Source organism: Periophthalmus magnuspinnatus, chromosome 10 (assembly GCF_009829125.3).
Source record: "Periophthalmus magnuspinnatus isolate fPerMag1 chromosome 10, fPerMag1.2.pri, whole genome shotgun sequence".
Classification (NCBI taxonomy): Eukaryota; Metazoa; Chordata; class Actinopteri; order Gobiiformes; family Gobiidae; genus Periophthalmus; species Periophthalmus magnuspinnatus.
Window position 1 is genome coordinate 14,527,441 of NC_047135.1, and position 23,995 is coordinate 14,551,435.

General features: G+C 41.0%; 1 protein-coding gene across 1 annotated transcript in view; it reads left to right on the forward strand.

Annotated features, from left to right (window-relative positions):
* Positions 1-5,961: 5,961 nt before the first annotated feature.
* Positions 5,962-23,995, forward strand: part of il1rapl2 (interleukin 1 receptor accessory protein-like 2) — a 226,860-nt gene continuing 208,826 nt past the window's right edge. The window contains exons 1-2 of the mRNA XM_055224668.1: positions 5,962-6,007; positions 7,814-7,882. Coding sequence (XP_055080643.1) covers positions 5,962-6,007; positions 7,814-7,882 — 115 coding nt within the window. The remainder of the gene's footprint in view (positions 6,008-7,813; positions 7,883-23,995) is intronic.

Here is a 23,995-nt window from a genome sequence, read left to right on the forward strand (position 1 = left end):
GCCACAAATATGAAGTATCGAGAACTGGTGCAAAGTACACATGTTATACAGAATGAAGCACGAAATATCGAAGAGATATACAGTGATAAACGATAATAGTGAATCTTCTTTATGCCACTGACACAAAGCAGAAGAATCTCAGTAAACCGATTTTAAAATAGACAGTATTATTAAAAGGTATGAGCTGCAACAAATAAATAACAGAATGAACTCATAATTAGCCATAAGAGTGACTTATTCAACCCCCAACAGCTCAAACCTTATCATACTACAACTACAATAACAAAACCCTCTCCTTGCAAAGAAAATGTACACATAATAAATACTGAGCCCAAAAATATAAGGTTCTAGCTTTCATGTATTGAATGAGAAGTTGAAATAGTAATTACGGTGACAGGCCTAGTCACTCAAAACACACCTACCTGTTGTATTTTGATTTATTGAAGCTTGTTTGATGAATTTGTGTTTAGTAAGTTCTCTCCTTCTGAGCCCAAGTCCTACCGGCCAGACATGTCAGGTAAATAATCTATTTAGAGTTTTACACAATATTAGTCTTAAAAGTTAGAGCTAGTTGTTAGAATTTCCCAGTTTTGTGGCGTCACAGGCAAACGTGTTGTAGTCTCCTGTCATTTTTAAGTTCATAAATCAAATCTGAGCATTTCTGCGGTCAAATCAAGTTCATTGTAACTGCTAACTGCTGAAAAGTTGCTAATGGTTTAGTCATGGTTAGTCCTGGTTTAGACCTGGTTTAGCCCTGGTTTAGACCTGGTTTAGTCCAGTTGTTCACATTTATTCCCTGCTCTACTCCTATTTAGCAAAGCCATGTATTTTCTGTGGTAGTAGAAATGAGAAGTAGCAAATAACTGGTCTTTTAAGAGTGAACTGTGTATTAATCTTTGGACAGGGCTTCATTTGATCCAGTGTTTGCCAGAACAGGTTCCAGATTCTTTCCATTTTTAGCTGATACGCATTCGAAAAATGTAATTGTTTGATCCTGCAATTTTCCTGGTTGCTATCAGCACTTTTTCAAATTATCGTAACTCTATATTAGAATGTGCAATCATCACACTTCAAACTGCTGCTCAAAGCTAAGACCTGGCGCTTTCCAATGCTACTACATGTATTACGGTAATGACTGAAGTGCGCACGTCAAGGGAGGGGCAAGTACGTCCAGACACCTCCAACAGCAGAGGAGCATAAACAACATTTTATAAGTGATTTCGGCAACTTTTAGCAAACTTTAAATGGACTTTTAGCACACATTTACTAGTGTTTTATTTGTAGAAGTGGTTTTGTATTGTAGATAAAACAAATAAATGTTGTTCTGGGGTGTTTTATTTTTTTGATGCATTTTATGAAGTAGAGGCGCCATTTTGCTTCAGTTTGTCGTTTTTTTGTTGTCATTAATCTTCAGACAAAGCTGTAGTTTTATCTAAACAACTGCAGTTTTCTACTTGATGGCAAAATGATGTGACGAAGAGGCACAGGACGAGACTCCTCTCATCCATAGTAAGCAATAGGCTACACTTTACAGACCAGTCTTGTCGCAGTCTTATAGCTGTTGTATGCATATTTATATATTCTTCTGAAAATTGTATCTAGAAGCAGAAGTCCAGTTTGGAAGCAGAGCTGGAGACAGGTTTGCTGGTGATGCTGCTGGTGATGCTCTCATAGCTGCTCTTGTCATCTCAAGTGCCCTGGTCAGACCTCGCCACCCACACTATTCCAGAGTGCAACCACTGTGCATGGCCCACGTCCTCAGTCACACACAAGCACCAGGGCCATGTTTGACCTGCAGGTCTTTGAGGAGATCTCCTGGATGTTCCCCAGACTGGTTCTCCTCAGCACCACAGTCACAGCTCCTCCCAGGATTACATTGTACCACATAACTCAAGTACACCTGACATTGTGACATCAGACAGACAGAACAGATGGACATATTCATTTAAGTAAAAGAACTAAAGAGAGCCTCATAAAAGCATGTAACATGAGCACTGAAGGCTCTAGGACAACACAGTCCTTTGAGTTGATGTCAAGTGGCTGAAGCTTGTTTTCGTAATTGCAAAATTTTGGGGGGGAATAAAATCATTTTGGATCTTTAGAAAATAAGACCAAAAAATTTGATTTTCTGGTTGGTATACTCTGGACCAAGCTATTTTAATGCCTATAGCAACCGCTATTTGCTAGATTCTCAAAACGATGATACTTTTTGTAATGTGTAAAATATATGACATTGTTGGACAGTCATTATAGGTCTAAAAGGGAGTCCTGTTGATTAAAGGGCACATATTACACTATTTTCTGATCTATGTTATAAACATACCTGGAGTTATTTTTTGTTTCATTCTGTCGTAACGGCTAGTGCAGGTGCGGACCAACGAGTGCAGACTCAGGGCAAGTTAACAGTGTTTATTTACAAAATGGTGAAATACAGTTTCTTATAGTTCATTTAACACACACGGGGAGCCAGGGAGCGGGAGGCAGACCAGACAGGCGTAGTGCAGAGCGGGGACGGGAAAGCCAGGAACAGAGCGAGGACAGGATCGGGACGAGACTGGGGCAAGCCGAGCCGGAGTAGTCCAGAGAGCGGGAGCCAGGGCAGGAGACGGGAAGCAGGCCGGAGACCAAGACGGAACAGGAGGTAAGGCAAAGGAGTGACTATACCGGAGCTGGAGCGCAGAGGCAGGAGCAGGAATGAGCGAGAGCAGGAATGTTGACACGCGGATGGTCTCGTCCAAGACGGTCTTGGAAACAGGGTGAAGATGAGCAGGAATACGCGGACGGTCTGGCCCCGAGTGTCTTCTGCCGAGCCCTCATATACTCCACAGCAGGTGGTGATGATTGCGCTAATGTGCTCCAGGTGCGCACGGGAGGAATAGGAACTCTGCCCAGCTCCGGATTCAGACAGGTAGGGGAGGGGAAAGCACACAGTAAGACAGATAATACAGGTATCATCTGTTGGGCCACCTCCTGGTGGCCCAACAGACTGATACGGGTGGGCGGAGGGGGAACGGCCGGAGGGAAAACAATGTCACTGGTGCGGGCCGGCTGAATTTGGGGAAAAGGGAAGACTGTCCAGTGGAGCAACAACGGTCCAGGCAAAGGGTGGAAGACATAACGAGGTCCCTGGACGGAAAGCTGTGTCCAGCGGAGCTGCAAGGGTCCCACCGAGGGGCAGAGGACACGAGGAGGTCCCTGGACGGAAAACGGTGTCCAGCGGAGCTACAGCGGTCCTGACGAGGGGCAGAGGACACGAGGAGGTCCCTGGACAGAAAACGGTGTCCAGCGGAGCTACCACAGTCCTGACGAGGAGAGGACAGGTTGGGAGTGGACCGGTCGGGGCAGGACAGCAAGTGGGGAACAGGCCCGTGAGCAGGAGACAGACAGGTAAGCAGGGTAGGCAGGTCATGTTGTCCAATGAATTCTCTGTGGTGGGAGAATGCCGGGTGCAGCGACTGGTCCGGTCCCGAGTCCGCTTGGTCCATAATGGCCAGACCGTTCTGTCGGAACGGCTAGTGCAGGTGCGGACCAAGGAGTGCAGACTCGGGGCAAGTTAACAGTGTTTATTTACAAAATGGTGAAATACAGTTTCTAATAGTTCATTTAACACACACGGGGAGCCAGGGAGCGGGAGGCAGACCAGATGGGCGTAGTGCAGAGCGGGGACGGGAAAGCCAGGACCAGAGTGAGGACAGGATCGGGACGAGACCGGGGCAAGCCGAGCCGGAGTAGTCCAGAGAGCGGGAGCCAGGGCAGGAGACGGGAAGCAGGCCGGAGACCAAGACGGAACAGGAGGCAAGGCAAAGGAGTGACTATACCGGAGCTGGAGCGCAGAGGCAGGAGCAGGGATGAGCGAGAGCAGGAATGTTGACACGCGGACGGTCTCGCCCGAGACGGTCCTGGAAACAGGGTGAAGACGAGCAGGAATACGCGGACGGTCTGGCCCCGAGTGTCTTCTGCCGAGCCCTCATGTACTCCACAGTAAGTGGTGATGATTGCGCTAATGTGCTCCAGGTGCGCACGGGAGGAGTAGGAACTCTACCCAGCTCCGGATTCAGACAGGTAGGGGAGGGGAAAGCACACAGGGAGACAGATAATACAGGTATCATGACACATTCACATGTATTTAATACACAAACCCTGCATATTTAGGCTGAGTTTTTCTCTCAGATGGAAAATGTGGTAATACAGCTCCACTGTGTTTTTAAACTTCATACACCTTCACTAGAATAATTTGGATAAATTCAGCCCTGGAATTTCCAATCTGAATTAAAAACGAAAGAAGGTGTTAACTTGAAAACTACCATTTCATGACATCACAAGGTGGAACAGAGCATTTTGAGCTTTGGAGATGCAGATAGGCTAATAATAAAGGGTTACTCAAACATGTGGAGGAGTTTTTTTTATTTTTATTTTTATTTTTTTGAGGAGGTAGCAATCTTATAAAATGGCTTAAAGCTGTGGGCCTGTCTCAATAACACATTTTGAAGTGAGATATATTGTTGAATTAATATAGATGATAAACGATAATATCGAAACCAAACTGTAAAGCAGAATTATGTTCAAAATAGTATTCTAAATGTACTATACTATAAAGCTGCACATTCATGAATGCATTATTTTTATTATTAAATGGGCTTATAAGACACCATTAACAAAATACAATAAAATACAATAAAATACAATAGGCCAGATGCCAGACACCAATGGACTCACGTAAAGCCACTTTTTCCATGCTTTACAGGGAAATTATGCAACTTATAGACAAAAAAACATTTCATCTTATTGTTGTCATTACACCAGATCATATCAGGGCATTGGGTGAACATTTCATCAAATAAAAGATTTCTAAATTCATCATAAAATGGACAATACAACACAAAATGAGCTCCACCTCTCCCAACTTTCTTCTTCAGGAGCTAAAGAAAACCTCCCAGTTTCTAAGGCCAGGGGAAGGATTCCTGTATGCAGCTGTGCCATCAACAATCTTTGATTCCGTTCAAAACTCAACCTTCTACTGCTCAAATCTTATGATAGCACAGAAAAAATAACCAAAATCTTCTCACTAGTGTTCCTGTAAATCTGTATTTACAAATAGAGCATTGTTTTTGTGTAAAGCATTTGCTCCATAATCAAACGTCTCCTTTGAGAACAGTGCGTGAAATGAAATGGATAAATGTGATTGTTTTTCATTACGAGGAAAATGTAATGGTTTGAGTTTGAGCAGAATTACATTAAAGTCATCATGAGGCTTTATTAAAATCACTGCTAATCACATTTATTATGATGCATGCGAGGGCTGAATTTCTCCAGACACTTAGCAACAGATCTGTAGAATAAAGTGCACAGCATAAAGCAGAGGCGGTGGAGAAGCCTAACATTGTACTCCAGAGTGACTTTTCATCAGAATAACATCAATCAAGTAGAAGTAGTAGTCCAAGAAATTACACCAGTAAGAATAAAGCAGTATTGGGAAAAGTACCACTCAAGTAAGATGAACTCAAAGAGTGTGTTGGGACGTAACACCTGATTTATGATTTGAAGCTAATGTAATTTGAAGGACAAAACCAAAAAAATAAAAATAATGCACAAATGAAGGAGCAGTGCAAGAAACATAAATGTTCAACATAACCACCACCACAGTGTCCGCTTGGTTCGCCATCACCATTCTGTCAGTCTATATCTGGAAGTCCCACAGGATCTTGGCTCGGTCATTCTCCACTACCTTTGGAGGTGTTTCCCACCTTGATCTTGGGGCTTCCAGTCCGTACTCTACACAGATGTTTCTGTACACTATGCCCGCCACTTGGTTTTGCCACTCCATGTATACTTTCCCTGCCAGCATCTTACACCCTGCAGTTATGTGCTTCTTTGCACAGCCTACACCTTGGGTCTTGTCTGGTGTGGTAGATCTGGGCCTCTATTGCTCTGGTGCTCAAGGCCTGCTCCTGTGCAGCCAGGATGAGTGCCTCTGTGCTGTCCTTCATCCAACTCTTTCAAGCCATTGGTAGGATTTCTTGATATCAGCCACTTCAGTTATGTTCCAGTGGTACATCCGATGCAGGGGCTTGTCCTTCCATGACAGTTCCTCCAGCACCCCTTCCTCTGCGCTCCACTGTTTGAGACATTCGCTGAGCACATCATCTGTTGGGGCCTTGTCTTTGATGTACTTATGGATCTTGGATGTTTCATCCTGGACTGTGGCTCTCACGCTCACTAATCCTCGACCTCCTTCCTTTCGGCTCGCATACAGTCTCAGGGTGCTGGATTTGGGATGGAACCCGCCATGCATGGGCAGGAGCTTTTGGGTCCTGCCCATGCATCTGTGGTCTGTATCTCCTCCTTCGGCCAACTTTTGATTCCTGCTGGGTATCTGATTGCTGGCAGGGCATAGCTGTTTATTACCTGGGTCTTGTTCTTGCCATTGAGCAGACTCCTTAGGACTTGCCTTACTCGTGAGGCATTTAGCCATGGCTACTTTCCTTGTTTCCTCTTCAAGGTTGCCATTTGCTTGTGGGATACCAAGGTACTTGTAACTGTCCTCAATGTCTCCTCTCTTTGTCACCATCCGGCTACACTATATATATATATATATATATATATATATATATATATATATATATATATATATATATATATATATATATATATATATATATATATATGTTGTTAAATTAACTGTCCACAGTGTGGCACTACACTGGTTGTTCTACTGAGACAAGCAAGTGAGGCAAACCAAGTTAAGGTACAGGTCAAATATGTAGAAAGGCAACCCCGAGTTTTTGTAGGTCATTTTTAGCTAGCATAATAAATGACCCAGCTGTAATGGAATAAATGAAGGATAGTACATTGCAATACTGTGGAACATTCCAAGAAAGCAATAACATCACCAAGACAACCAAGTAGATGGCACACCCTTCATCATTTTAAAGGTGCACTAGTTTGCACTAGTCCAAAGTTATTCCTCAGTTACCTTATGCATTTTGAGTCTAATTATTCACCAAGATAAGTTTATAAGTGCTTTTCACAACTTGCAGAGACCAGAGAGAAGATTTACTGTCATAGTAATACAAACAGCAACTAGCATAAACTTTGGTGTTTAGACTTTAGCAGGTAGAGAAGTCAATGATTTAATAAGGGGAGAGTCTGATGTATTTGTTTGTGAAAATATCTCCCCTGGCCCTATAGACACTGATAAAGTTTAAGAGGAGGAGATGGAGAGGCTGAGGAGGCAGGTGTTTCTGCTGCTGTGGTGGATATACAGGAGACTAGGAAGTTTAACTGACACAATCTTTAAGACATCACAACTCTTTGTTGTGTCTGTATGTGAGTGTGCACTCCAGTTCTTCATTAAGTGCTCTTTATAACTTCTATGAAAAACATGAAATTGCTTGTCTAGACAGATCATAAACACATTCCTTAAGAAAGCAATGTGCCGTTTGTCAGACACTGTTGTTTGAGAAAATGTCAAATAAGCATAATCAAATGAAAAAAGTCGATGTTTGGCACAAAAATACATTTTATTAACTGCATCTGTCATGAGGCATGTATCTCCACTCCTGTGTTGCCTCCCTGTGTGCTCTCTCTTCCTCCCTCACTGGCCTGAACCTGGAGCTGGGCGGAGCTCCCGGCTCCTCCCGCGCGCACCTGCTTCCCATCAGGGCAATCATCACCACCTGCCATGGATAAGAGGAGCTGGGAGAAGACACTCGGTGCCAGATCGTCCGTGCGTCAAACGTGACTATTCTAGCTCCGTTTTTGTACTTTTGTTACTTACCTTTTTCAATACTAATTGGAGTTTGCTGCCTCCCAGGTTCTGGTTCTCCCGACCTTCCCAGCTCCGGGTCTCTGGTTCTGATCCTGACTCCGCATTCCTGCTCCGGTACAGTCAACTCCTTACCTTCACCTCCTTGTCTCGTCCTGGGTCCCAGCTGCTTCACGTCTCCTGTCCTGGCTCCCGCTCTCCGGTCCGTCCCGGCTCGGCTTCCTCTGGCTCTGTTCCCGGTCCTGTCTTCGTCCTGGTTCTGGCGGTTCCCTGCTCCAGTCTCTGCTCCTCCCGACGCATCCCTGGGCTCTGGCTCGCACCCTGCTCCATGCTCCTTGTCGGATTAATGAACTCTTGTTTGATTATTCACTCACTGTAAATAAACATTGTAAATCTGCCCCGAGTTCTGCACCTCTTTGGTCCACCCAACACTGGTGTTACGACAGCATCAAAACTTTAAAAATCTTCTTTTCAGAGCTTTTAATCATGTTAGTTATTTCCTCTCACCAAAAGTTGAATTCGGAGTATGTTTGAGCAATCGTTAATCACATATTTTCAAGATGCCATTTTGCCAAAAAATTCCTGTTTTCACCACTGGTACACACCCATTGCTACGAACTTCCTTCATTCGCCAGTTTTAATCTCTTAATCGGTGATATGGGTAGGATTTGGCAGAGTCGCGTACTCATTTTGGCACAACTCAAGCTAGCTCTTTGTAGTGACCAGGTTTACGGCGATTTCAGCTCCGATTGGGCATCCACACGTTTCATAGATTATGTAATGTTGATGAGCAGGTTTCATGTTGAAGTCTGAAGACGTTGGCTATATTTATTTCATTTTTTTCCTTTTAAACTTCTACAATAGAATGTAGAAGGAGTGAGAGATTGAGAGAGAAGGGTCAGAGAGGAAAAAAGAGGGAGAGAAAGTGAAGGAAGGGATAAACAAGTGTGACAAGAGAGAAAACAAAGGTGGAGAGGGAATAGAGGAGAAGTACGGCTATGGGAGAGTAGAAGAGAGAGGAAGTAGAGAAAAAGAATGAAAGAGAAGAAAGGAGTGGAGGAGAGAGTGGTCAGAGTAGAGAGGGAACAAGGGAGAGAGAGGGAGGGTAAGGAGGAGTAGAGGGAAGAGAGAGAGCGCCCAGAGAGGGTAGCTCCAACCATCTTGTCTATGATATCAACCTGTTGTCAACCTCGGGGAACGCAGGCACCTTATTGGCCCATTATTAATGTTCATATTTTAATTTAGGGACAACATAGCTAAACAAAAAAACCCAGGATCATGTAGAGCAGGTTAATATGAACATTTTAATATCAGAATGACGAGCCAGACAACAGCAGTTACAAAGAGAGCAGCAACATTTTTTAATAGAAAGTGAATTAGAACCAGAGCTCAAAGGAACCACTTCGTTCTTAATTCATGTTTGGAGCTCACCGCTTGCATGTTAGCTATGTCCAGTTCTATATACAATCTATGTGTAGAGCACAACACAGAGCTGTGATCCAATTTTATATTCATCTACTCTACAGGAGTAGAGGTAGAGTGGAGGATGTTTGGTCCTGGTTTAGTCCTGGTTTAGTTCTGGTTTAGTAATAGTTTAGTGCTGGTTTAGAGCAAATATTTAAAACTAACATTTGTGTAGTGAGGTTTTGAGTGAAGTGTAACATTTATTTAATATGCCTCAGATCTGTAGCAACCTCTGTTATTTCTCTGTAACAATGGGACAAAACATCAACTATTTATTTTACTCTTCTGTCCCTCCTGTCTCTACTCTTTCCCTTTCTCCATGGCTCTTTCTCTCTCTCCGTCTCTCTCCATTCATATGACTCTCTATCCTCTCCCTCTCTTTATGGCTTTCCTCCCTCTCTCCCCCCCTCTCTCTTCATATCCTCCTGTCCCTCTCTTTTAGCTTGTCTGTTCTTGGTGTCCCTCTTTCCTTTTTTCCTCCCTCTTTTCTCTCACTCTTCCTCAGATTTTCTTTCACCAGATCACCTTCATTCTCTCTCCTTATTCCTGTCATCAACACTCTCTCTCCCTGTCTCCTTTCTTCATCTCTATCCCTCCTTTTCATTTGCCCCCCTTTGTTTCTCTGCTTCTCTTTCTCCCTCTTTCTACTTTTCTCTAATTTCCTTTCTTTCTGTCTCTCTCTCTTCCCTTCCTCCCTTATCCCTCACTCTCTTCATGTCTCTTACCCCATCTGTCTCTCTCCCTCCTCGCTATTTCAACTCCTCTTTTTACCTCATCCCTCACTCTCTTCCTCCCTTTCTCTGTCTGTCTCTCATCTTCCTCTCCCTCTCTCCTCTCTCTATCCCTTTCTCTCACCCGCCCCTATTCGTCTCTCCCTCTCTGTGCTCTCTGTTTCCTCTCTCCCTATCTTCTCTCCTCTCTTACCCCTCTTTATCTCTCTCTTTCTCCCCCCCCCTCCCCCCTCTCCACCCCTCTTTCCCCTCTCTCCTCCTCTCATTTGTTCTCAGTGAAATCCCATTATACTCCTCAGTGGGAGTTCCTCATTTACTTTTGCTCAAATTGTCTTTTCTGTCTCTGGAGGAAAATTGGACAAACATTTTCAAACGTCTTTTAAACAACGATTCAAATAACAGTTTGTGTATTTTGCACAGTCATTGCATAAAACTCATTACATCATTTTGTTTTCATTTTTTTTGTTTGTATATTACATCCTTATCTTTTTGAGTTTTATTTCTATTGATTCATGTTTGAGTAATCCTGTATTGTAGAGTAGTGGCTTGAGTGCTCAGAAAATGTCTGTTTTCACCTTCCCTCTTATCTATTTTTCAAAGATGGTGTATCAGATTTTTACTGCCTTAAAAACCTGAAAAAATAACTAGCTCATTTTAAACGGTTTGCAGTAGTCCAACGTTCTTGCCTTACCTTATATATTCAGAACATCCTAATTACTCACCAAGATGAGTTTATAACACACACAACACATTATACTTAAATGCAGACAGCACACAGCAGACTTATTTTGACCTCAAGAGCTGCTTATACAGTGTATCTGTACTACATTTGCTCAAACACATTGGAAGAAGTGAGTGGTGAAACAGCACTATTATTAACCACTTAGCGTTCCGACGGCCCGCCTTTACGTTACAACTTTACAGCAATGTACGTGTATTTCTGCGTCACCCACACAAACAATCTACACATCAAATGAAAGCTACGGCATTCATCTTTCTGAATATGTAAACCATTTACACCTATAATCACCACAGTGCTGACAGGAAAGCCGTTTTTACAGAGAAGTCAGAAATGTGGATTTGCACTGCACTTACCATTGAGCGCTCTGGTTCTGTCAAACATCAACATATTCACACAAAGTTGGTCTCATTCGTTCCGTAAAGGTCCAGAGAATATAATCCAGTCAAGAAATTATGTCCACAAAGGAATCTAGAGCCTCCATGTCCAATCTGCTGCAGGAAAGTGAAATCTGTTCTGTCACTTCTCTGCAATTCTTTTGTCAGTTTCAGGCATAATAAACTTCTGACAGCGCCAACTTTATTCCTCAGCGCAAAACAAACTTAGCTTGTGTTAGCTTGTGATTGACACCAAAATTGGCCAATAAGGTGGGGGCTGTGGGTTACTGGAGCCGCGGACAGTGAATGAGAGTTACAGATGACTGAAAGAGTACGCTCCACTCTCCCCCTTGTAGAATCAACCTGTTACATTACACACGTTTAGTGATGTTTTCCTCTTAAAGCCCATGAACTGCGAAACATGCTGATGCATGACATGCAGTGGTTTACCGTAAACAGACGGAGTTTGCTGCGCGCGTAAAAACACAAGGCTGGATATAAAGATCCGCACGTAAAATTACATGCGCGTGTTGCGTAATTTTACGCAGCCGTTTTGCATTTTAAACATGACGAAACGGACAAAACCAAGGAAGTGCGCGACCGAGGACACTGTGGATGTTTGTACAAGTTAAACTGGAGGCATCTCGGACCCGGAGCGGTTCGTGGAACCGAGTGAAGATCTCATGGTGGACTCAGGAGTAGAGGGACCTTATGTTTTGATGGACTGGATGCTCTTCCTGAAGCGTGGTAAGCATGGTTTATTCTGCTATTCACTTAATTGTGGGTCAAATGTGTATCATGTGTAATCATTAGCATTAGCTAATGCCAATTTGCGCCCCCCGACCACCACCAATCATCCAATTATCACGCACACACCACTTAATTATCACGCACACACCACTTGGGTGAAGTGTCTTGCCTAAATAACAGAAATTGGTCCGAGTGGGACACGATCCTCCAACCTTCGGGTTGCGGGACCAAAGCTCTAACCACTGAGCCACTGTTGCAGAATGACTGTCTCACTGTACAATCATACAGTGTACAGTGTGTTCTTAGTTTCCAGTGTGTATTTGTTTACATTTTGAAGTGTGTGTGTTTGTTGATTGTTTGCAGTGTGTGGTTTGTAAATATATATTTATTTTGACCCATAGCACTTGTTTTGACTGTATTTTATATACAAATATACATTATATTGTGTTTTGATATGATATATAAATGTACAGTAATAGAGCAGCTGGGTGTGCAGATACAGATTCCTCTCAGTGTGAGTTTTCAGTAGAGACCTCAATGATGTCTGTGGGTTGAAACATTCAAAAGTTATTGCACTTTTTCCAAACGTTCTCCAAATGTCTTCATTCGGATAGGTTTGGAGAGGCCTGGACTTACTCATGATAAAATGATTGTAAAACTCTCATTTTTATAGGTATTGACCTCAAATTTGAAATGTAAGTGGTCAACAATCTTGTCAGTTGAGGTATGGTGTATTTTTGTCCCCAGCTACCTACTGCAGCTTTCTACACCTTCATTTTCACAATTTTTTTTTTGGCGAGGATGAGAAAAAATGTTTTTATGTGTGTTCCAAAGTGTATAAATGCTCAGCAGACAAACTTACAGTGATTCTGACACCTGTGGGTAAAATTATAGGGTGTTACCTTTACAAAGACCCCAAACTAGTGCAGTTACTACTGAGGGTTCAATAATGGTGATTATTTTAATTTGGAGGTCAATACTGCAGTTTACAATGCACATAATGTAAAATAAGAAACTGTTGATGTTTATCACTAAATAGTGCAAAAAAAAGTTACTTATATTTGATATAAAGTGAAATAGTCAAATCTTACAAAATTCCTTCAAATTAAAAACCTGTTCATATTCACATTGTTTTTGCATCAGTGTCAAATAATAAGTGTGAAAGTTATTTCAGATTATTTTATGGTGCAAAATGAACAAAATGTAAAATCATGATGTGTTATAGATTACCACTTTATTTCCAAAGAAAGCAGCATATATTTAAAGCCACAGCATGTCACTTTTTAGCCAGCTCTTTTGTTTGTTTTTTTTTTGTTTTTTTTCATTTTGGTTGTGTTTTTATTGCTCCATTTTATTACTGTGAGTGGGCTTGCATCTCCACAAACCTGACTCTTATTTGGCCTGGAGAAGGACCTTCTTCTGCTCATTTGCATGAAATTGTTGTTTCTTTGGCTATAATATTTCACAGTATGGCATAAAACATATCTATCTCCATGGAGAACATTATGGAGTATGGTTTTAACTTTCCATTTCCATTATATCATACTGGTGATGTGCCACCTCCAGAAAGTTACACACTGTAACTTTAACATGATACAATGAAATAGGCTTTGTCAGTTTTTTATTTTTTTTTCACAGCTTCATTGCATCAGCTCCATTCTGCATCTCAATGATATTGTAATGCATTCGTCCTTATATTATTTCTCCTTACATCATCAGTAAAATAATCGAGTGCATCTGGAGCACAAGCAGATTCAAAGTGTGACTGAATCGTACCCAACATAAGCTTATTATTAATATTGGATTATTGAGCCAAACAATAAGAGCGTGCGGATGCTTCATTTCAAAACCAATACAGAGGAGAGACAACAACAATATTACTGTAGGATATCAAAGAGAGTCACATTTGAATGAAAAGTGGACTTTATTTCATTGGACTATCACCATTTTAGCTGATAGTCCAATAATAGTCTTTATAGTTTAACTGAGCAGAGGACAGGTCAAAATTCTCAGGTGGAATTTGCTGTTTAGCTGTCAGATTGAAGATTTGTTGACCTGGTTTATGGTTAATTAAGTTCACCATCTTCATCTGAAATTATTTGTTCACAAAAGCTTCATAAAATGGTGCCATTATTCAGCCCCAAAGATTAGATTGCTGTCAGTTGAAAGGACTTTAAGCCATAAGATTAATATGACAAGTTTGTGGAGCCAGTCCCAAACAAATAATTAATCCATCATTAATCACTGGATATATACAGCACCTTTCAAAACACCCAAAGCACTTTACAGTGCATTATTTATTCACTCCACACTGGCTGGGGTTAAGCTACTATTGTAGCCACAGCTGCCTTGGGGCAGACTGACAGTGCCATCTGCCCCTCCAACCACCACCAACACTCACACACACCACATTCATACTAGGTAATGTGGGTGAAGTGTCTTGCCTCAGGACACAATAACAGTTTTTGCCACTGGCACCCCACTCTGGAATCTGGAATTTCCAGCAGTCTCTCATCCAGGTGCTAACCAGGCCTAGTAATGATAAGGTCAACATTTGTGGATCATAAGTGAATCTTCCTTAGAGTTATATAGGCCTTGTGAGAGCTGTGGAAAGTGCTTATAAACTCACCATAGTGAAATTAGGGTGACAAGATCAGTATTTGTGTGCTGTCTGAAGGTTGGCGGTTCGACCTCACTCTCGACATGGAGCAGTCAGATCCACTGACCCATAGTTTGGAAGAGTGATTCCAGCTCCCACAGATGAATGTTGTCATTGTGTTCTTGGGCAAGACACTTAACCGACCTTGCCCTCAGTGTCTGCACACACTGGTGTATGAATGTGTATGTGAATGGGTGAGTGGTTCCCTGATGTAAAATGCCTCAAAGGACCACTGAGCCACTATATAAAAATGTGACTCTTTATCAGTTACGATGCTCAGAATGCATAAGGTAAGTGATGAATAACTTTGGACCACTGCAAACAGTTTAAAATGAACAAGTTCTGCTTTTGATATTTTTAAGACAGTAAAAATCAGGCAGAGCTCCTTTAAGCATATTTTACACTCACCTAAAGGATTATTAGGAACATCTGTTCAATTTCTCCTTAATACAATTATCTAATCAACCAATCACATGGCAGTTGCTTAAATACATTTAGGGGTGTGGTCCTGGTCAAGACAATCTCCTGAACTCCAAACTGAATGTCAGAATGGGAAAGAAAGGTGATTTAAGCAATTTTGAGCGTGGCATGGTTGTTGGTGCCAGAGGGGCCGGTCTGAGTATTTCACAATCTGCTCAGTTACTGGGATTTTCACGCACAACCATTTCTAGTGTTTACAAAGAATGGTGTGAAAAGGGAAAAACATCCAGTAACATCCAGCAATCCTGTGGGCGAAAATGCCTTGTTGATGCTAGAGGGAGGTCAAAGGAGAATGGGCCGAGTGATTCAAGCTGATAGAAGAGCAACGTTGACTGAAATAACCACTCGTTACAATCGAGGAATGCAGCAAAGCATTTGTGAATCCACAACACGCACAACCTTGAGGCGGATGGGCTACAACAGCAGAAGATCCCACCGGGTACCACTCATCTCCACTACAAATAGGAAAAAGAGGCTACAATTTGCACGAGCTCACCAAAATTGGACAGTTGAAGACTGGAAAAATGTTGCCTGGTCTGATGAGTCTCGATTTCTGTTGAGACATTCAAATGGTAGAGTCAGAATTTGGCGTAAACAGAATGAGAACATGGATCCATCATGCCTTGTTACCACTGTGCAGGCTGGTGGTGGTGTAATGGTGTGGGGGATGTTTTCTTGGCACACTTTAGGTCCCTTAGTGCCAATTGGGCATCGTTTAAATGCCACGGGCTACCTGAACATTGTTTCTGACCATGTCCATCACTTCATGACCACCATGTACCCATCCTCTGATGGCTACTTCCAGCAGGATAATGCACCATGTCATAAAGCTTGAATCATTTCAAATTGGTTTCTTGAACATGACAATGAGTTCACTGTACTACAATGGACCCCACAGTCACCAGATCTCAACCCGATAGAGCATCTTTGGGATGTGGTGGAATGGGAGCTTCGTGCCCTGGATGTGCATCCCACAAATCTCCATCCACTGCAAGATGCTATCCTATCAATATGGGCCAACATTTCTAAAGAGTGCTTTCAGCACCTTATTGAATCAATGCCACGTAGAATTAAGGCAGTTTTGAAGGCGAAAGGGGGTCAAACACCGTATTAGTATGGTGTTCCTAATAATCCTTGTGAGTGTATTTATAGAATACAAGGTTGTAGGGTGAAGTATTGACATGGGAGTAAACTGAATATGAACTTTGCTTTGGATTTAGGTCAAAGTTTGATGATATCTTCCCTTGTTTACTCAGAGCCAGTATTCCACATCTCTGTTTATTTACCACTAATGAATTATCCTCCGTATTATTTCCGTATCCGTGTACTTTTGCATGCGTCGGAGCACCTGTGCACATAACATTGGGTTTAATGAAGATTCCGACTCAGTTTTCACAAAAAATAAAGAGTTTTCCAGTGGTAATGAGACGCCGGTTTGGGGAAGGCATTTTAATTTGACTGTAAAATGCACTTTTCGGTTAAGACATGTAATTAAGTCCCAAATTCTGAGGTAATTTTAAGATGGTGACTCAGAATACACTTGGAGAGTTCATTTACAAAACAGCTAAGTGCCGTGGAAATTCAGGTGAGATTTGCAGAGCAGTATTTCTAACTGTCAAATGTATTTTAGTGCCAAAAACATTCCTTGAAGCCATGAGATATCAGTGAAATTAAACCTGCGCTGTGGAACTTTTCAAGTGAATGTTCTACAGTAAGGCATTAAAGCTAAGATACCTGATTTTCAAACAGTTAGAGAAGGAATTGTGTATATTTAAAGGTCCCATATCAAACAAAATGGACTCTTGTAAGATTTAAGCCATGTTATAATGTTATTACCTCATCAAAAACATACCTGAAGTTGTGTTTTGTTTCATTCACACATGTTTGAGTAACACTTTATTATTAGTCTGCCTACATGGCCAAAGCTCAAAATGCTCTGTTCCGCCTTGTTGTGTCATGATAGTGGTAGTTGATAGTTTTTACCTTTTGTTCAGTGGGGACTGGCAATTCCAGGGGTGAAATTATCCAAATGATTCTAGTGAAGTAGAAATATGGAGTGTTTTCTCCAGGTATGTTTGTGATGGGGAAACATTATAACATAGATCAGAAAATAGCGTAATATGGATTTTATATGTAGCTCCTGTACTAGCTCTTACAAATCCTTTAGCACATTACTTGAAGTATTTGGAAACTGGCACAGCTTTAGAACAGCTTTTTCAGACAGAGAAGTGCAGCGGGTGAACCACCTTTGAACGCTCTATCAGATCTCATCCTAAAGTGTCATACTTACAAGTTTACAAAAGATCCAATGTTTTCAAATAAGACGAAGACAGTGTGTAGTGATCAGATTTTTTTCCCCTCACAGTTCTGCTTTAACAATACACACTGGCAATACAATTTACTTATTTGCAGTGGTGGAAGAAGTACTCAGTTTTGTTATTTGTGTAAAAGTACAGCAAAAAAATACTCAAGAAAAAGTAAAAGTACCACATGAACACAACTTAAGTTAAAGTGTTTAAGTAACCATTTATGTACTTGTAAAGTATTTTGGGCACATTTTGAGGTGTTATAAAGCTTCAGATGTAGTTATTTTGATACAGATTTACGCTGAATTTTGTTCACATGAAATAATGAATGTGTTAAAAATAAACCCTCAGCCTTTTCAGCAGGTCTCAAAGAATAAAAAGATCCGGCCTGTAACTTGAGCTAGTGGTGTTCCCTGCTTGTTAACATGGAGATAGATTTGTTAAATGCCATACTGTGGAACACTCCAAGCAAAGCAGTAACATCTCAAGGAAATCACATACCCCCCACCAGGAAAGTTACACACCGCAGCTTTAATTTCTCCAACATGAAAGTGCAAAATCTATGTTCAAAAGTAATTTAAAAGGCCTAACTAAAGCATTACACTGGAGCTTTAACTCTCATATTCACTCTGGGACAATTTATAATCACCAATCCAGCTAAATGCTTTCCAATTGCGGAAAATCTATTGCATTTCCACACTCCATTAGTTATGTATTGCCTGCATTATCAGAAGCGACATTGTGTAATCCTACGGATCAATACTGTGTTATTAACCAAATGCAATCCCCATAATCCTCCGATAACATGGTCCATATGTATAATTTGATAATCAGTGTGGGCCAAACACCTTAAATTGTCCCCGTTAGGCCTCCGTAGACGAGCACCGGTCCCTGGTATTTGCTGCAAACTGTTTTATAAAGCGTGAAATTTGTGGGTGACACATTAAATAAAAAATAAAAAATAAAAAAGGTCGCCTGCTTCATGTGGAAATCACAGAGCAAATGAAAAATCTATATTTGAGAGCAGTAATTAGAGCGCGAGATTCTCCATGCTGGAGTGAGCCGATCACGCAGAGGCACAGAGAGCCACACAGCGCCACAGACCAGACCACTGAGACCAGAGGTGTAAGAGGGGACAGGGAAGGAAAGGCTTTTAAGGATATAACAAATGTATACTGACAAATATTACTTTTATAAATCAAAATAGCTTGTTTTTATCCCAACTTGAGTAGTCACTTTCGAGTAAAATGCACTGAATGGGATTATTGTGCTAATGTTTAAACAGAAGCTACAATTATATAATGTTTGAGATGGGGTTAATAATAATTACTATCAAAATCTGAATGGACAGAATTAGCAAATCACAAAGGCTGCATTTTTTCAAGAAACACAATTTGCTCCTTATCCTGCCTTATCCTGTTTTATTCTGCATAAAAACATCTAACCCTGTAGTTTACATATGTACAAATGTGTTCTCAAATGTGATTGTTGTATTAGTTAGTCTGTTCAGATTTCAGTCTTTTTGTCAATTCTTCTGAATGTGTTTAAAAAGTGAACTGTTAATGAAATGCAAAATAAGGCACCATAATGGCCGCCGCAGAGAGCAGAGGTGTGTGTGTGTGTAGGCATTTCAGTTTCAGGCCTATTTTTAAAGCTAACTTCTTCATTGCTCCAACAAATTCAATTACTAAGCATTACCGTTTAAAGGTTCTGTACCTAATCTCTACTGTGTTAAAAACATGAAAAACAGAACTAGTTCATTTTAAACTATTTGCAGTGGTCCAAAGTTATTCCTCACTTACCTTACGCATTAAGAGCATACTAATTATTCACCAGTATGAGTTTATAAGTGCTTTCACAGTTTGTCAGTTCAGATTTCATTCTTTTTGTCAATTCTTTTGGATGTCTTTAAAATGTGGACTTTGAACAGAAACCAGTTATTAAAACATAAACCACAAATCTACTCGCAATCCCAATGCTTGTCAGAGAAATTGTAATTAGATATATTTTTCAAATCGTTCAGCACTAATATGCACCTTATTTTGCACTACTTCAATTTTCGATGCTCCAATAAAAGATAATTCCTTTCTTAAGACAATAACATTAAAGTTAAGAATTTCCCAAGGTTGGAAGTTTTCATCTTAGTCTATCATTTATATTTTTCATCTATATCAGATTGAATCTTCTATTTAAATGTAATGTTTTTGTAATGGAATTTTTCTCTCATTTTACCTGAAAGAGGACAACACCTTCACAGAGGCAAGTTGGCAAGTGTCTTGCACAAGAACACAATGAGAAACATTTTGGTAAATGTTCACATTTTTATATAGAGCTTTTTCACCTTCAAGGCACTGAAGGAACCACTCACCCATACACACACACACACTCATACTCTCTTGTACGCAGACATTGGGGGAAAGATGGGTTAAATGTCCTGGCCAATGACACAACAACATTAGTCATCTTTGGAAGCTGGAATCGTACTGCCAACCTGTGAATCAGTGGATATGACCACTCAACCAATGATGTTTATGTCGAGAGTGGGATTTGAAGACTCTACCAACTGAGCTACTGTCTATTATTTTTTATTTATAAAGAATATTTTCAGATTTGGAAGCAGTCCCATCTATCTGTCAATACTAAATTAACTACAGCTGAATTGTATAGGCTTTATGCTAAGTTTTATTTTCTTAAGTTATGCCATTCTACTCATGTTTCAAATTCCAATGACTCTATTATTCATAATGATATCTGTTGACAGTAAATCATTTTAAATCTTGACACCTGATTGGAATACTGCACAGGCATGCAGAGAGCCGCCTGAGCAGAGGACAGAGTGTAGCTCATAAATAACCCGTGAGCTAGCGATCATTAGCACGTCCATAAATGTCCCCACGCCGTGATGCTAATGCTAAATGAACGTCACACTAACTGGATTGTACTGACAGCTGCAGACACATTAGCCACATGCTAACGGCTCTGCGACAGCCTGTGGGATTAATAAAGCTCTCGTTAGCGCTGATGGACAGGAGCAGGAAACTGTCATCATGCTGCACCAAAATGGCCGCCGCGGAGAGCAGAGGTGTGTAGGTATAGGCATTTCAGTTTCACATGTATGCAGGTCTATTTTTAAGCTAACATCGGCATTGCTTTAATAAATTAAAATACAATTCATTACCATTTCAAGGTGCTGCACCTGATTTTTTCTGTCTTAAAAATGTAAAAAACAGAACTACAGTAAACTAAACAGTTTACAGTGGTCCAAAGTTATTCCTCACTTACCTTATGCATTCTGAGCATCCTAATTATTCACCTTGATGAGTTTATAAGCACTTTTACAACTTTCAGAGACTAGAGCGGAGTTTTGCTGTGACAATAAAGCTGACTGCAACTAGCATGCTAGCAGCACACATCCTGATTCTCTGACAAAAAAAGATTTATAATTAGATGTAGACAGTACTCAGCAAACTTATTTTGACCTCAAGAACCACTTATGCAATATATCTGTACTGGGGTGAGACAAAAGAGAAATTTTACGTGAATTAAATGAAAACATCTGAATGAATCAACTTTAATTGTAATATGAGTTCATCCATATTTTTAGAGTGATATAACTATTGCCTAATTTTTTTGCCTAAATTTTACTTAAAAATGCACTTCTCAGAGTACAGACCCCAGACCTTTACTCCTACTTGAGTAATATATTGTACAATGTAACAGTACTTTACTTTAACTTTACTTAAGTAAAAGTTGTGGTTATTTTTTTTGCTGTGAGTGAATCTGTAATCTAGGGCCTCTTGCTTGTTTCCATGGGAATGTTGTCATTTGACAGCAATATTCCACAGTATGACATAAAACTTGATTATCTCCATGGAAAATGTTGAAAAGTATGAGTTTAACTTTCTGTTTACATGGAATCATGTAGATGACATGCTACATCCAGAAAGTTATATACTGTACCTTTAAATGATTTGAACATTTGATTTGATCAGTGATTTGATCTTGACCTGCACTTATTTTATATAATCCAGGTGATGCTTAAAAAAAATCAGTACTTCTTCCTATCCTTCAGAAGTACATCTGAACCACTGTAAACAAGTCTAATTCTAATTCAAATGTCCTTGCAATGTCATAGATTTTTCATTCCCTCCCGATACAGGATTTTTTTTATAGCCACAAGTGCCCTGACAGAAGTGTGCCTGCCAATGTGTGCCTATGGCCTCTCTAACCACTTACATCCCTCATTCATACAAGGTAATGTGGGTGTTTTACCCACGGACTGACAAATATGAACTTTTTGAATGAAGTAAGGATTAAAGCTGTTATCATTAAGCACATAAACATGCACTGCTGACCCTATTAACCCTATGCTAGCGTGATCCACATCCCCGCTCCTGTCATTTACACTGTCCACTCTTCAAGGCGCTAATGCTAAGGCTAAGTGGCTGTTTGACCTGTGTTACAGCAGCGACGGCAGTGTCAGCGGCTGATGTCACCCACCTGAGATGTTTTGCATAATTCAAGGAGACAACAAAGACCCAAAACTGTACGACCAATAACCATCAACATGGACAAAGTCTGTGTCAAAGGGATGTACCAGAGGAGAGGTCTGAGGGAACATTTGTAACCATTTAAACACCATTAACCTTTTTCTTTTCTTTTCTTTTTTTCTTTTCTTTCTTTTTTTTTTTTTACTTTTTAATATCCTGATAGCTGTGGATAGGCCCAAAGTACACAGATTATAATCATAATCTGTATTCGCAATATATTATCAGAGACACAATTGTAACCTCATCTTACTCAAAGTTGTATTGTGCATTTTGAAAAAAAAAATCTGTTTTGACCAACCACCTATCCCCGCCCACAGTCCTTCCTTACCAATGTTCTTCCAAAGATTCAGACTCTGGGTCATAAACATAATACAAAATGCATACAAAATATTCTATAGACATTTTCCCAAATTGAAACATATGGTGCTTGTTACAGTAAAAGGCTTGTAGGTGGGGCCAACAGTTCTGTTTTTTTTTTCCCCTTTGACTCAAAGTCAAGCAATGGTCTTTATGTATAAGATTGATCCCTAGCCTTAAAGTTTGCATATGTTAATTAGCTTTACATTTGCATAACAGTATTGATACCCATATTTCAGTCAGTATTGATATATCCATATATCAATACTTTGATACCAATACTCCAACCTCTACCGTTTACAGTGAACACAATATTATCTGTGTCATATAGAAACTGTTCAAATGCTATGACATGATATGAACACAATATATGGTCAGGTCCATTACAGGCCTCTTCTCTCTCAACCTCTTCTTTCAGCCTCTCCTCTCTCTGTTCTCACCTCCTTCTTTGAACTTCCCCTCCTCTCTATCCTTTCTCTGTCCTTCTCTCTTTTACGTCTGTCCATCTTGTCTCTGCTGTGTGCACAGCAGGGCCCTCTCATCCCTTTCTCTCCTTCTTGCCATCCCTCCATCTTGTCTGTGCTTTGTGCACAGGTCAGAGCAGGGCCTACTTGTCCTCTCCTCCCTCTCTCTCTTCTTCTCCTACTTTCCATCTTGTCTTTGCTGCATGCACAGGACACAGCAGGGCCCACTTCTCCTCTCCTCCCTCTCTCCTTCTTTCCATCTTGTCTGTGATGTGAGCACAGGTCAAAGCAGGCCCCTCTCCTCCCTTTCTCCCTCTTTCTCTCCATCCCTCCATCTTGGCTATGGTGTATACACAGGTCAAAGCAGGGCCCTCTCCTCCCTTTCTTCCTCCTTCTTTCCTTCCCTCCATCTTGTCTATGATGTGTGCACAGGTCAGAGCAGGGCCCTCTCCCCGTCATCTCCCTCTATCCCTCTTTCTCTCCATCCCTCCATCTTGTCTGTGCTGTGTGCACAGGTTACAGCAGGGCTGCGGTGCATTGTGCTGGGGATGATTGGTGTTAAATTGGGGTGAAAAGAGGCTTAGCCAGAGACACACACCACAAGAAAGAAAGAATAGAGAGAAGAGAATGAGACACTAATGCAGACCACAAGGACAGAGAAGGAGAGAGAACACAAGGAAGGACAGAGACCACAGAGCGAAAGATGAATATAGGGAAGAGAGAAAAGAATATATCGAGAGAAGGATGGATGAAATGGGGGATAGAGAGAGAGGAGAGGCAGAAAGAGAACAATGAAGAGAGGATAGAGGTATAGTAAGAGAAAAGAATGGATAGAGAGGCAGATAGAGGGAGGAGAGAAGCAGCATGTCCAGTCACCCTCTGTTCCACACAGGGCTTATGGGATACAGACACAGAATGAACCAGGCTTACACCGCCATAGACCCCACTGCACTGTAAAAATACAGGTCAGGCTACATTGGTGAGAATACAAAACAGTAACCCAATTTGCCTGGGTTCCAGAATGCACACTTTTTCAATACTTTATAAAGATGTGAGTCTGGTCACCGGTGAATCTCCTCAAGTTCAGATGGGTATGAATGACAGGTGGATTAGCCAATCAGGGACACGCATGGTCCATTCTATCAAAACAAATATGGCTGCTTATGAGAAAATAAAGGACAAAAATATCACATCAAAAAGATGGCAGATTTCTGCAGAGCCCATGAGTGAAGCATTACACGAAACTGATTTGATCTGTAAATGATAGGTGATCAATGAGCTCTTTTGTTTCATGTGTGTCACTGAAAATCTGACTGGACAAGCATGTTCAGTTCTGGCTCTAGACCACAAAGC